This window comes from Biomphalaria glabrata, chromosome 2 (assembly GCF_947242115.1).
Source record: "Biomphalaria glabrata chromosome 2, xgBioGlab47.1, whole genome shotgun sequence".
Classification (NCBI taxonomy): domain Eukaryota; kingdom Metazoa; phylum Mollusca; class Gastropoda; family Planorbidae; genus Biomphalaria; species Biomphalaria glabrata.
In genome coordinates, this window is record NC_074712.1 from 3,480,407 (window position 1) to 3,494,839 (window position 14,433).

The following is a 14,433-nucleotide window of genomic DNA, read 5'->3' on the forward strand; positions in this document are numbered from 1 at the left end:
TTGGAATACTGTGAAGTTTGGATGATAAATACATAGACGATAGTTCTGAAGTAAACTAAGACAAAGTCAGAAGACTAGAAGGCCTTAATGAAATGTACTGGGCAGAACTACCCAAGTCTCTCCCAATAGTTTTGCCTTTCGACTGATGTTCTGCATACGTACACGCATTGCTTTCAATGTCTCACATAGTCACACACATCGGAATAGAAAAAAAAATTTTATCAGAACATTTTTTTTAGAAAAATGAAATAAATATTTTATTTCTCAACTAATTGTAAATAAATATATTGTAAGTAAATATGCCACAAAATCTCAACTACAACATTTGAAAAAAACAACTAATGTTTACAAGTTGTCAACTAGTGTCAGCCTTCTTTCGTACAATGTTAACTGGCCCGACATTATCTCCAGTACTTTGGTTGTGTTCTTTGTGAGCTCCATCACAATATGGCCACTGTAATACAAACAAAAGGAACATTAGTTCAGCTTTACAAGACTGCCAAAGAAGAAAAAAAAAACTTTTAAGTATGTGGCTAGTATTGAGATCTACATCATACAGGTGCACTCTATTTTTTAGATCCATGTAATTGTGAAACATTGTTTTTTTAAATTTTATTTTCAATTAGATTTGTGGACAGTGTTATTAAGTATTGGGTAATACAGAAAAAAGATAGGTACATTTCTTCAACACAGTTCTTTCTTACGTCTCCAACTCTCTCTCTCCCTTCAAATTCTAACTAAATACAAAATCAAGGCTTTCTATACATTTTTGGTCTATTAGTACACATGAATAGTACACCTTGCTCAATTAACAAAAGGTTCAGGCACAAAACACACAATTCTTCAGCACACAGACAATGTGGCTATTTGTTCACATCTCATGGTCATATTACAACAAGAAGAAATCTTTTTACCTAGTTGAACTAGAATTAACTTCCTAGGTTACTCTGGAATATTCTACAACAATACACCTCTCTTTTTGACATTGACACTTTTGACCCCATGTTTCTAGTCCCCCAACCCTTTGAAAATTGCTGTCCATAGCTATTGAAAATCGCACAAAATCTGCACAGAATATTCTTGTCTGTCATTTCAAAACAATAGATTATTAGAATAACCTTTATCATTCATACTTTTTTTTTATCATTTTCTGGCACAAGGCTGAGCTGAAAAAGTTTCAGACACAGATTTGCACAAAAATATTGTAACTCTTGAAGACAGAGCGCCTTTAATGCCAGCTCTGGAACGACCAAATTTCAAAATGTAAGCAGGCATGCATTCAAGAAAGTGGCACGGTTTTGCAATGTCAAAATATTTTCTGTTGAGTGCCATGATGAGGACTTAATTAGCTATGAAATGCAAATGTTATCTAATAAAAAGGAAGAATAAAAATTTTACAGTAAACAAAATTAAACACTTCAGAGCAATGTTTGAATACCACTAGAAACAATGTGTGCGCACTAATTATAGACCTACTGTTGAACTTTGAAAATACACACATTCTTAAAATGAACTTCAACATTGTGGTTCTTTATGCTGAGTTATAAAATTAAAGAAGGTTACATCCTAATTTTAAACCACCTGTGGGATGGAAGCAAGCAGGTTTCAAAACAGTCCAAAGCCAAACCACATGACCAGGCAGACTTAATATTCTTATTCAATCGTTTCCTAAGCGTTTCCCTTTTAAATCTTACAGTATCAAAATATACAGTATCAAATTAAAATCTCTATACTCATTTCAGCAGTTATGGATCTAGAGCCGTATTATACAAATCAAGTGGCAAGAGTAAAATTAATAAACTCAATTATAACAATCTGCCTGGTCGTGTGGTATGCACTAGTCTAGATGATTCCAGGTCTGAACTCTGCCTGCAGTTCTGTAGAAAGTTTGGGCTAGGATGCAGTTGTAAACATATTAAACAATCTGACATTTTTACCTTTTTAGACTTCCAGCATCGACATAGACTGACTTTCTCTCCTGGTGGCACAGTCTTCATCAGTTCTTCTAGATCAAGTACATCAGAGACTTTCTTTTCATCTTTCCTGATGGATGGATTGATAGGTCGTCCTTTGCAACATGACCCTCTGTGTTTGTAGAAAATGTAGGCTAGCAAGCCCACTCCTGCTGCAGCAGACACAGCATAAACTATGTTTTGTTTCAGTGAATCTGCAACACAAAGGTTTCATTATTTTTTTTCTACACATTTTAAGCTATGATATGCAAAAGACAGAGGAATGGAGAAAGTTGGTCAACAGATCTGGTGTGGTGCCCCCAAAGATCCAGCAGACTAAGGGATAGGTGAAGGATGCTGTAACTTTTTTAAAAATCATCTATGTAAAGATTGGGGGATTATTAAATAAATTCAAATAGTTGTAGGCCTACAACATCTGGTGTTTAGGAGTCTTCAGATGTTTTTTTGAGAATTGAAGATTCTTAGCACAAAACTCCTGCAGGATGTTGGCCAGGCAGGGGATGGCGGGCTACAGTGTTCAAACCCAGGACCAGTGTTCCTGAAGACCTTGAAGAGGTCATTTGGATTATATTCTCTTAAATTATAAGCACTAATAATGCAATAAAATGAATGCTGTTAAAAGTAAACTCAATGAGTTTTGGAAATATAAGGAACATTAAACAGTACTAAGACTAGATCTATAAGCAGGAAAACAATTATAAGAATAATACGCCATATAATAAATTATATTACATGATTCTTAAGATTTAATAAAAGTTTTGAAAAGGTAGATCTTTTCAAATATATAAAGCCCAACTATATATATAGTCCTATAGATTTTTTGGGGAAAGCATAGCACGTTTACACAGTTTTGAAAAGGTAGATCTTTTCAAATATATAAAGCCCACCTATACTATATAGTCCTATAGATTTTTAGGGGAAAGCATAGCACATTTACAATGACAGTCACAATATGTATCTGGAGATAGACTCCTCAGTTCCCACCAAGGCCGCCAAAGGCAAAGGTAAGATCTAGACTCTAGATCTAGTCCTAGACCTCTAGAATAAATACTGCACATTCTTTTAGACATTATTTATAGACCTAGACTTGACTACAGTTACAGGTAAGAGTACTAAGTAGTAGGCTAAGACAAGACTACGTCTACGATACAAGGGCATTTTATCATAAATCATAGTAATTATAGACTCTTACTCTAGTCAACTCTAGTCTCTCTATTAGTCTATAGAATCTATATAAAATATAGAGTTATAGTATTTTTTAGCTAACTTAAAGTTCTAAAAGCCGTTCTAAAATCTTGATCTTATTTTTAGACTAAATCTATATCTAGGTCTAGGTAACGATTACCATCTCTAAATGGTTTCGACATAATAATGAAAATAGAATCTTATAACTTATAATAAGTTATAAAGACAAATGAAAACACATTTGAACTTTCAACCGGAATAAGAACATTTTGTGACCTTTTTTTTTTTTAAGTCAACAATAATAGTTGTTGCATCATAGGTCGTCCAGATCTTTTGTATTACACCGGTGTCTTTATAGATCTATTCCAGATTTAGAACGATCTAGAATCTAGACAGATTTATTGACGGATCTAAAAATCAAAGTTTTTTTTTTTTACTAACTAGAAAAGTGGATGAATCTGGATCTATTTTCCCGTTTTTTTTTTATTGTGTCGGCAAGTTTGATTTATTGATTTATAACTACTAAAGTCACATTGACATATTACAATGCGACTACACCATCTATGGTCTATATATAGCCTAAACAAGTCGTGATTCAGCAAAATTTTACTATCGGTTCAAAGGTAAAAATAGGTCACATTCATTATGATTATGCAAATGTTTAGAATAGACGAAAATAAAAAGTCTAGGCTAACGTACTGAATTAATCCAAATTAATAGAAATCCCTAATAAAATTAATGATATTGATCTATTATATGAAATATAAGAAATGTTACTGTCGATAACTAGATTTAAATTTTAATAGACTACGCCTGTCACACAGTCACCATGGCCATGGGTATAATCAAATGTCTGCTTGTTAATTTGTTACTATTATAAACACACACACACACACACAATGAGACAATACAAATCAATAGTAAGACATGACCAACACTAAAAATTGGACCTACCTGTGACAGTCATGATTATAGGGACAACTTTCTGATAGTGATGTGTCGTAAAATTAACTCCTGGCTAACAAATATGCTATTTTATTATCATGAATATTTAGTGACATACCTTTGACCTAATCAGCCAGTGCGCAAGACAAGTGGTATTTCCATGTCCACGAACTATAACTCGAGCTATGCTTTGAAAAAAAAAAAATGAAGATAAACGTGCCAGCCCTCATGTGAATGTATTTATCTCTTGTCTACCTTTTGTAAACGGTAGTGTGCTGATCTTTAAGACCATTTAAGTGTGCTCTTGTGTTTTAGTCACCTTGGTCACGTGACCATCCCCCCAACCCTTTTTCGACCTATAGGCCAACATATTTGTGTATATGCTGGACCAAAAATAAAAGGGAGGGTCGAAAGGGAGAATAGAAATAATCTATAGATAGAAACGTTGAAAAAAAAGTATTTTTTTTTTTTACTAGATCTATTTTCCTATTTTTTTTTATTTTTTTTTTGGACTTATAAGAACACTAATGCGCCATTCTTATCAGTGACGTAGCTAGGGATTTTACCATCATTTGGGGGCCCCGGGTGGCTAGACCTCTTATTTAGGTGCCCCTATACATTTGGACATTTGACATCATGACATGGCATAATGGCGTAATAATTAATGTAAAACAAAAAAATTCGAACACTCAAGCGGGTACCCGAAATCCCCCCCCCCCCCATTCCCCCATAGCAATAGGCTACCAATCGAAGGATCGCCATGCTAAGTCTTTTCTTAAATGAGTCCAGGGCCTACAGACCAGGGTTATCAGACACCTGCCCGCCCAAAGGAGGACAAAAAAAAAAGGCCTAGACGACAACGAAGGAGAAAGAAACGTGAGCTTTAGAAACTAGACTAGGGGTTCTCAACCTGTGGGTCGCGACCCCTTTGGGGGTTCGATTGACGATTCTTATTTTATCTTATATAATACAGACGTTACTTCAAAAAAGAAGATGATTACGTCCTACGATTTGCCAGGGGTCGCCTAAGAACATCGAAAAAATTGATTTTTTTGTCTATTCTTCTATTGCTGTGGGGGGGGGGGGATCGCGGCAGAGTGGGGGATTGTAAAAAAAAAAGGGGTCGCCGAGCCTAAAAGGTTGAGAACCGCTTAACTAGACTTACAGTGTAGTTGGTCAGTCAAATAGTGGGCTATTATAATTGTCTCAGTTAAAACGGCCTATTGCGATAGTTCATTAATCGCGCAAACATAAATGTAATAAATATGGAACCCAATGCACATTTTCTTTTTTTTTTTAAATAATTTGCGAAAATAAAGCATCAAAGTAGAAAGTTTATTTCTCTTGTCCAATGGGCGCTGAGCAGCAACATTGCACTTTCAACGTAAGTATTTTACACGGGAATACAAATGGGAACAAATGACATACATTGAAGAGCTCTAGGCTCAACTAGGCTGACTAATAAGTTTCTTCGGAACAGACTTAAATAGTCAAATATATGATCGCCTGCTCCAGGAGGAGGTGGTCAAAACGTGTGCCATCTTTTTACTATCTTTGAATGAATTAAACCATGGAATGATTAAACCAGAAAATATTGAAATAACTCCGCTCCTGCGCCGACACTTATGGTGCGCACCAGTGTTCTGTTCAGCATGGAATATGAACGAATTTAGATGAGCCAGAAGAGAAAGTTGATTTCCCGCCTAATTAAAAGGAGAAACAGAAGTATTGTTGAAGCATGGAATAGTTGAAGCTTGGTTCGATTCGCCTAGTTTTAGAAGAGGTTATTAAGGTACAGTTAAGGTCAGGGCCGGTCTTAGGCCAATGCAACCTATGTGGCCGCAGTGGGCCCCGCACTTTTATAGGCCCCGCGCGATGCGAATTCTAGGTGTAAATTATTAAATTAAACCATTTTAACTTATTATTAAAGGGTTCCAGGAATTCTCCTAAAATTAAAAAATATAAGAAAAAGTCATGAAAATGTCCTGAAATTATTAAAATCTTCTGAAAACTGATGCAAATCTCCTTAAAACAGACACAATTGTCAAATACTTAATTTACTTTAATAGTCACTGGCATACAAATATAGATCTAGGCCTAAATCTATCTCGACCTCTTAAAAAAAAAAACACCAACAAAAGCGATATTTTGCTAGTCGATTTTAAATCTAAATGGCAGATCTGAATGTTTAGCAGCTTTTTGTTGCAATACCACTATCTACTGTAGATGGCTCGTAAAGTTAATTGGACACTGATTTTTTACATAGTAAAGTATAAATAAAATGCAAATACGAATTTATTTTCTAATACAAAATCTTAGTTTTCACTTATCCTTATCACAACCCAAATTGCGCCCCGCGCTATCCGTTTCGCATAGGGCCCCGCAACCTGTAGGACCGGCCCTGGTTAAGGTCATCTGAGGGGTTGTTTGGACAAGAAGGTGCATGAAAAACAGTGGAAGGGTTGTCCATGCTATGCAAGACATTATGTGATGTAATGTTGTGTGAGAGTTAATCCCCTTAGCAGATTAGGAAGTGTGTGATATTGTTCGTTATCTAATATGGTTGAATAAAGCCTGTGTGTGTTTTGTACATTGGCCTTGTCGTGCATCTATTTCTACTTGTATTTATGAGTATATCAACAGGGAAGTCTTCCGGAGAGAATAGAGAGCAACTCAGATCGTGAGCCCGTTACAGTATAGAAGGCGATATATGCGACGATAGTATAACTTATAGGAATGGTCAGGTACATGGCGACACGTAATCAAGTAGGCAAGATCTGAAGACCAAACCTGATATGCTTGTGATGCTCTTATGTAGCCATTTGTTGAGTTACCCGCTTTGCCTCAATAAAGTTAAAATAAAGCAAAGATTTATGCAAGAAACAAATACAATAACAAAATGAAAACAGGATTTTATTTATTTATTTTTTTTTACACTTTAGGGCGTTAGGCATTTGACAGCTGGAGGGCGGCCACGACAGGATGTCTGGTTGCTCCAGTATACACAGTTTGTGCATATAATATAAAAGTACTAGTAAACTATTCGTAGTTGGCCCAAGTGTATGTGGGCCTATATCTCAAATCAGTGCGCTTTCTATTGTTAATTTTATTTTTATTTTTTAATGCTATTCAAGCAAGAATTATAGTTAGGCCAACAAAACGCTGAGAGAAGAAGCAGGCCTATCTGCAACTGACCTAACCCACCCATGCGGCCGGCCTTGTAAAGCGAGGATTGGACTTTACAGTCATCTTCGATTCTTTAGGAAATGAGAAATGGGCTCATCATCGATCACGAAGGAGGAGCAACATAGTTAGGCCTACTTGCTATATTACTGATACAATTGAGTACAACTAGGAATAAGGGGAAGAAAATTGCCAGATTTTCCTTCATCGTGTTGTTTTAAAATGTTTGTTTGTAAAATGTTTGACATGTTTCGGATGTTCTTTCAGAGTTGAAGATAGTTTACTTACTGTTTGACATGTTTCGGATGTTCTTTCAGAGTTGAAGATAGTTTACTTCCTAGTCCAAACCTCCCCGGGGGATGGGAGCGGACAGGGTTTAAACCCTCGACCGTCTATAAATCCGAACGACAGTCCAGCGCGCAAACCGCACGACCAGCCAACTTTTAACTACCAATCAAAGCCTAAATCAATTAATTAGTAGTCTTTTCACAACATCATTAAACTTTATACTTAGCTTACACCAATTAAAAAAAAATTAACAACATATTTTTGTGTTAAAATGGAATTATATTTTTTTTTTTTGCAATGATTACAAAACACACACACACACACAAACGAGTGTAAATATTCGTGAACAAAATGTGCAATATAGTTTGTAGTCAAACTGAATTTATTTGCACTGCAATGAGTGTATGAACACAAATGTTCATATACATAGACGTATATATACTATATCTAGACTGGACATTGAGATTTTTTAACACCACAAAAAATGTGAATTTTTTTTTTTAAAGTTGAAACAAGGCGTTGTTTTGTAAATTAGTTATAAGAAGTAAAGTTGCGCTTTTTTTTTTAACCCTAACCTATGAAACATATAATTTAATTTTTAGATCTAGATCTAGAAATTGAACATCAAAAGTAAGAGTACTCTCGTCTCATAATTATTATTTTGCAATTTCTAGACAGAAAAGATTGATTGGGGCGACTTCCCTTAGAGCTTGAAAAAGAATTCGGTATATAAAAATCTATATATATATGTATGTAAATTGATCAATCGCTGATAAGAACTTGTTTCCGGTTTCCAGTCTAGATATAATATATAAGTTTATGTTCATATATCTTTAGTAATAGGCCTTTTCTGCAGCAGTCACCTTACATAATACTTAAATAGGCCTATATATAAGTAGGCCTACTGTTGAACAAAGAATATCAGATAAATACATCTTCCCGACCAACTACAATTGTATGATCTAACAACTTTAAATCAGGGCTTACCTTCTAATTAAAATGTTGGGGAAAGTAAAGGCGGTTGGTCGTTGTGCTGGCCACATAACACTCTACTCGTTAACCGTTGGCCAAAGAAACAGATGACCTTAACATCATCTGCCCCGTAGATCGCAACGTCTGAAAGGGGAAACGTTTTTTTTTATTAACTTCCAGAGGAGGCGTCTATTTGTTTTCTTTTTAGGTCGGCGCCTTCTTAGTATCATTTCTTTTGGTGTCAGATGTGTGTCCCGCACTTTGCAATCATTTCAATATATATAACAATTAGAACTCTTTTTGGCTGAACTGAATGTCACTTGTAATTTTTATTGAATATTGATCATAAAAGGATAAAATTGAGTATTTCGGATATTTTTTAATACTAAAAAAATAGCAAGATAAGAAAATGTTTGAGTAACAGTGTAATATCATTCAGTAATTTGCTTCAAAGAAATATTCCGCGCACGTGACAATTTTCCTGTCTGAGTAATTTGTCCGGAGCTTCAAATTCAGAGTGGCTTTGTGAATAAAGAAAGTATTTTTTTTAAAAAGTAACAATGAAAAGTTACAAAAGAAGAAAAAAAAAACAATAAAATTTTTAAAATGTAGTGGCATTTTACGTCTCGAGAGACGATCTTTTCCCTTTGCAACTTGCTGGGGGAAAGCCTGGGCGGAAATACAATTAAAAAAAATATAATTTGAAAATGGGGGGGGGGAGAAAAAAAACTAATAATATCACATTGGAGGAGGGTAAATGGAAACAAAATTAGAAAATTAACTAATGGGGAAAATGAAACATGTAATAGCGAAATCAAATTAGAAGGGGAAAAAGGAATATCAAAGTTTTAATTAAGATGTTGACTGCAACTCAAGAATTACAAAACATTAAGTCTACTTTAATATCATTTACAATTTTGTTAGCCTATAAGGAACTTCCATGCTGAGTAGAAGTATGTTGCAATGTGTGTTTTTGAATTAGTAGCCTGTGTGCAATTTTGTTTAATTTCCGAAACAAATTTGATCTAATAGCAAAGGATATGGCACATGCACGTAGATCCTTCATTCGTTTTCTCTGTGCACTTGTATTCTTGAGCGCACACATTAAAGTTTTATGTTCTCAAATGTGCATCCAACACTTTGTAAGCTTTTATGAGCCACCTCAAGCCCTTTCTTGATACAAGAATCTAGATCTTGGTCTTGAACAAGCTTGGACAAAAAACCTGGCAACATTTAAAAATTTCTAACGTAACTTTTGGTTCATATAAAATAAATTCAAGGCTATGTATCCATTTTTCTTTAGATATTTTATTAGCCACATAAATAGTTTCCCCCCCCCCTTTTTCTCTGAAAGAATATACAAGAATATTATTTTAATGTAAGGTAGACATAGCCCACAGATTTTTGGGAATAAAACTCTTTGGCCATATTACAAAGTCTCTGGGGCTCGCAGCGACATTCCTTCAGGGAACAGTACCAGGAAAAAGAAGAAGAGGCAGACAGATAAAGCAATGGGAGGACAACATAAAAGAATAGACGGGCCCGCCATTGAAAGAGGTTTTAACTAAGGCAAAAGACGGTCGGCAAATCTTGCATGGTGCCCCAACGGTCCAACAGACTAAGGGTTGGATGAAGGTAAAAGGTTAAGGGTTACGTTTGCTCCCCAAAATATGGCAGCTGGAATCCAGAACATCTTATAATCCCGAGAAATCAAATTTAGTAGTGATCATAATGTGGTCATAGGTGCCATGTAGGTGGTCAGAATGTCTTGTGGTGTTTTACTAAGAAACCCACTTTATGAAGTGTCGTTATATCAAAAGAAAACTTCAGAATTAAAATATACAATCTCGATTAAACTTTGTCTTCCAATCAGAAGCTTTCAGAGTGTAATGACTTCAAAAGCCCAATCCTCCCAGATACTGACATATCTTCTACCTCCTGGGGATATGCTACTGTTTGTGGCCAGGTGTAAGACATAATGAGTTCTGTCATTTCCCTAGTGACTATCTTAAAATCTGGCACTTTGGTCTGGTACTGGAATGTTGGACTAAAGGGGAAGTGGACCAAGTGAGACTTTTTATGTGGCGGTGAGTTAATTTCAATTCCCAGGAGTGTAAATAAATTAGCATAACTATCATATAGCTACTAAAACTATAACTACTTTCAAATAAAAACCTAGACATGGGCTTATAATAAAGGCAAACATCTTTATTGGTTAAAAGACTAGATCAATAGTTGGCCTCAGAAACAAATCCATCCATCCATCCCAGTGGCGCTGCAGCCCATGGAGGGCTCTGGCCTGCTTTAACACATCCTTCCATTCAGATCTCTCCTGGGCCTTTCGTCTCCACCCCCAAACCCCAAGCTGCTTCAGATCTGCTTCCACGTCATCTATCCATCGCATTCGGGGTCTGCCTTTGGGTCACCTGCCTTTTGGTTTTTGCCTGTATACGATTTTCGCCCCTCTGTTGTCTGACATTCTTTCAAGGTGACCTGCCCAACGTAGTCTGTTCTTTTTTATTTCGTTCACTATTGGTGGGTCTTCATATAATTGATATAACTCATGGTTAGTGCGTGTCCTCCACCCTGTTTCATCCTGTACCTCAGAAATAAATAGACTTTATTTTTAAGTTTTAGAATGGAGACAGTATTCACTTACGTTACATGTATAATTTGCATTATATTTCTGTATTTGCTGATATTTTTCAAGTGAAGGTCAATTGCCGTTTAATTGACCAGGGGAGAGACATTATCATTCTAATTGTAATATTTGAGTACGCACATCAACACACACACACACACACACCCACACACACTTTTATAATGGTGTACATAAGAATTAGACTTTTACCTCCAACGAAACAATCTCCGGCTCCATTTGTGTCCACAATACTTTCTACTGCTATGGGTGTCGTCTTGTATTCTTTGACCACGCCGTCTATAACAATAGATTGAATACGTATTTATTTCTTACTGTACATTTGTACATGTAATACACTTAGGGCCTATAGATATACAGATCATATACACGTAACGACTAGTCGACCATTATTTACAAGCCCAGAGCGCGTTACTTTCGGGCTTAATTATAGAGACTAACGTTAGATTGAAAGACTGTGTTGAGTTAGTATGTTATTCATCAGACATAGTACTTATCGTTACGTTAAATTCATCATCATCATCATTATCTATTTGAGTGAGGGTTTGAGAGGCCCTTATCCTCTCTTGCAAAAGCCCTGGACAGAAACCATGCTGTTTTGCGTAGTGCATACATGTCGCCACACAGGTCGAGAATTTGTGGTTTCCATTGGATGTTAAGAGTTAAAAATAGAGGGAAAATAGTGAAGTGGTGTGGGGGGGGGGGTCACTAAAAAATTAAACAGACGTTTTTGTTTAGAGAATTGAAAGTTTTTTTTTGTTTTGTAAGGCTTACATTCCAACGACACTCTCGTGACATCTCGTTTAGTTAGTTCAATACCGGTACGTACAGACAGACTGACTGAACTACTGCAGATCTTGAAAGTAATAAGTTTGTATCTCCCAGCTTACCGAAGAGAAAGAGAGTGTTTAGTTGTTGTTGTTTTTGTGCCTTCTTATAGGGCAGATGTTGTAAAGGTCATCTGTTTCTAAGGCCCACGTTTGACGAGGGTGTCATGTGGCCAGCACAACGACCAACCGCCTTTATTTTTCCCCCAACTAATATCAGGTACCCATTACAGCTGGGTGGACTCAATGGGCACCCTAAAGATCCCAAAATTAAAAAATCCCTGTCTTCACCAGGATTCAAACCCGAGACCTCTCGGTTCGAAAGCCAACCGCTTTATCACTCAGCCTCCAGACATATACAACGTCTTTGCTAAAGTAAACTTTGAGCTAGGACAGGGGTTCTCAACCTGTGGGTCGCGACCCCTTTGGGGTCGATTGACGATTTGCCAGGGGTCGTCTAAGACCATCGACAAAATTGATTGTTTTTGTCCATTCTTCTATTGCTGTGTGTGTGTGCGGGGGGGGGGGTCGCGGCATAGTAGGGGGATTGCAAAAAGGGGTCACCGAGACCAAAAGGTTGAGAACTGCTGATCTAGGAGGACAAAAATGTTCATAAAATGATGATACCATCTCCTTTCTAAACACATTTTTATGGAGAAAGACGCTAAACACTAAATAAGTTAATAGTAACCATACACTAGAATCTATTATGATCTATAGGGCAGATGATGTAAAGGTCATCTGTTTCTGTGGCCTACGGTTAAGAAGGGCTCATGTGGCCTGCATAACGACCAACCGCCCTTTTTGCCCCCAACTAATGTCAGGTACATTAGAGCTGGGTAGAGAGGCGCCCAAAGATCCCAAAATTAAAAATCCCAGTCTTCACCTGGATTGGAACCCAGGGACCCCCGGTTCAGAAGTCGGGCGCTTTACCACACAGCCACCGCGCCTCCTAGAATCTATAAAATAATTTTATTACTGAATGAAATTATAGTTTATAGAATGTTCTCATTTTTTTAAAATCTTTATTGGGGCTAAAAGTCACAACCACAATTCATTTTATTGCTTTTTGTCATTTGTAAATTTTTCGGTAAACCTCTCAGCTGCAGTTTCACATCTTTGATTGCGAATCAAAGTAGTGTTGTAACTCTGCCTTGCACTAGTGCTCTAGATGCGCACCAGCGCACTGTTGAACGTAAACAGGAAGGCACTAGAATGGAGAGAAGAACAGTGCATCAGGGATTGTGAAGAGTCTGAATGTTTGGGAAACTAAGAGGCCAACTTTTGTGCTGCCTGAAGGTTGTAGTAGGGACCTGGAGCGAAGCGGGGAAGGCTGTCGTTGGTCCACATTCGGGTTAAGTAGCAAATGACTGGTATACTTAGTAGGAAGACTTTGAGGAAGCTGAAGGATGTTATGTTTTGCCCTAGTGAATAAACACAACTATTTATTTCCTGTTAAACTGTGTTGATTTGCTTGCCTTTTCGTTGAGTGCCTACCCTAGAGTTGCAACAGTATGTACCGTATTTAGAGTGTTTGTGATTACCTACCCCTGTGACGTCTAGCTCCGTCTTCCCTTACATGTTTATACAATGAAAATGTGGTTTATTAAATATCTCTATTGAATGCATGCTCTATGAGTCTATCTAGTCTAACCTTTTGCAACCACAACAGGATTTTCAGCTTGTGTTATGATAACCACTCTTGACTTGGATATGTTTACTTTTTCCCATTTAGACAATATCTTTGCTATTTCTTTCACATCTTCTGTCTAAGAAAAAAACAAAACATCTTTTTGAATATAAGTCTATATAATGTATTTATAGGCCTACTATACACATATTTGTCTATTTAAGAAGCTACATACACAAACAAAATGTGCACGAAGGTTTGTATCTATGTCAGTGGAAGTTGCACTATGGTCTGTATCTATGTCAGTGGAAGTTATCTAAAAACTAGGAGCAGCAAATTGCCAACTTACATTTAATTCATTGACCTCTGCAAACTTCAATGCTTCCTATAAAGATAAGATAAGATAAGATATTGTTATTGATTTAAATATTTGGAACCGTAAAACGTAGTAAGGTTACGATGTGTTTGTGTGTGTAAAAACTGTTAATGTTGTAACAAAAGACACTATACTATCAACACACACACACAAAATGTTTAAAGTACATACTATTTTGCACACGTCAAGAGAAAGACAGACAGACAAACAGACAGAAGGACCAATACAGGTAGACAAACTAATAGAAAGACAGAAAAAGAGATAGATAGATAGATTGGTTGATTGATTGATATCTGAAAATTGTTTACTTATTTTAGGCACAAGTTAAGTATATTTTCATATTTTTCCCATGTGGGAGAATTAGTTATGAGTGGTGAATGACTGAATCAATCAAT

At 36.4% G+C, this 14,433-nt stretch overlaps 2 protein-coding genes across 6 annotated transcripts in view; both read right to left on the bottom strand.

Moving 5' to 3' along the window:
• Positions 1 to 229: 229 nt before the first annotated feature.
• Positions 230 to 4,433, bottom strand: LOC106067632 (CDGSH iron-sulfur domain-containing protein 1-like). Of its 2 annotated transcripts, none has more exons than XM_056018781.1 (3): positions 4,113 to 4,433; positions 1,938 to 2,167; positions 230 to 454 (listed from the first exon to the last, which is right to left on the bottom strand). In XM_056018781.1, the coding sequence occupies exons 1-3, from the start codon at positions 4,123 to 4,125 to the stop codon at positions 356 to 358; spliced, it is 342 nt and encodes a 113-aa protein (XP_055874756.1). In that variant the 5' UTR covers positions 4,126 to 4,433; the 3' UTR covers positions 230 to 355. The 2 variants fall into 2 exon arrangements, with proteins under 2 accessions (XP_055874756.1, XP_055874755.1); XM_056018780.1 differs by lacking the exon at positions 4,113 to 4,433 and adding an exon at positions 3,319 to 3,433.
• Positions 4,434 to 6,477: 2,044 nt separating this feature from the next.
• LOC106065195 (uncharacterized) overlaps positions 6,478 to 14,433 on the bottom strand; it is a 34,135-nt gene continuing 26,179 nt past the window's right edge. For 2 of the 4 annotated variants that reach the window (XM_056018775.1, XM_056018777.1), the window contains exons 8-11: positions 14,012 to 14,047; positions 13,687 to 13,801; positions 11,398 to 11,484; positions 6,485 to 9,769 (exon numbers count right to left, since the gene is read on the bottom strand). In XM_056018775.1, coding sequence (XP_055874750.1) covers positions 9,651 to 9,769; positions 11,398 to 11,484; positions 13,687 to 13,801; positions 14,012 to 14,047 — 357 coding nt within the window. In that variant the 3' untranslated portion in view covers positions 6,485 to 9,650. Of the gene's footprint in view, positions 9,770 to 11,397; positions 11,485 to 13,686; positions 13,802 to 14,011; positions 14,048 to 14,433 lie in introns of all 4 variants that reach the window. The other 2 variants (XM_056018779.1, XM_056018776.1) reach the window with 2 other exon arrangements.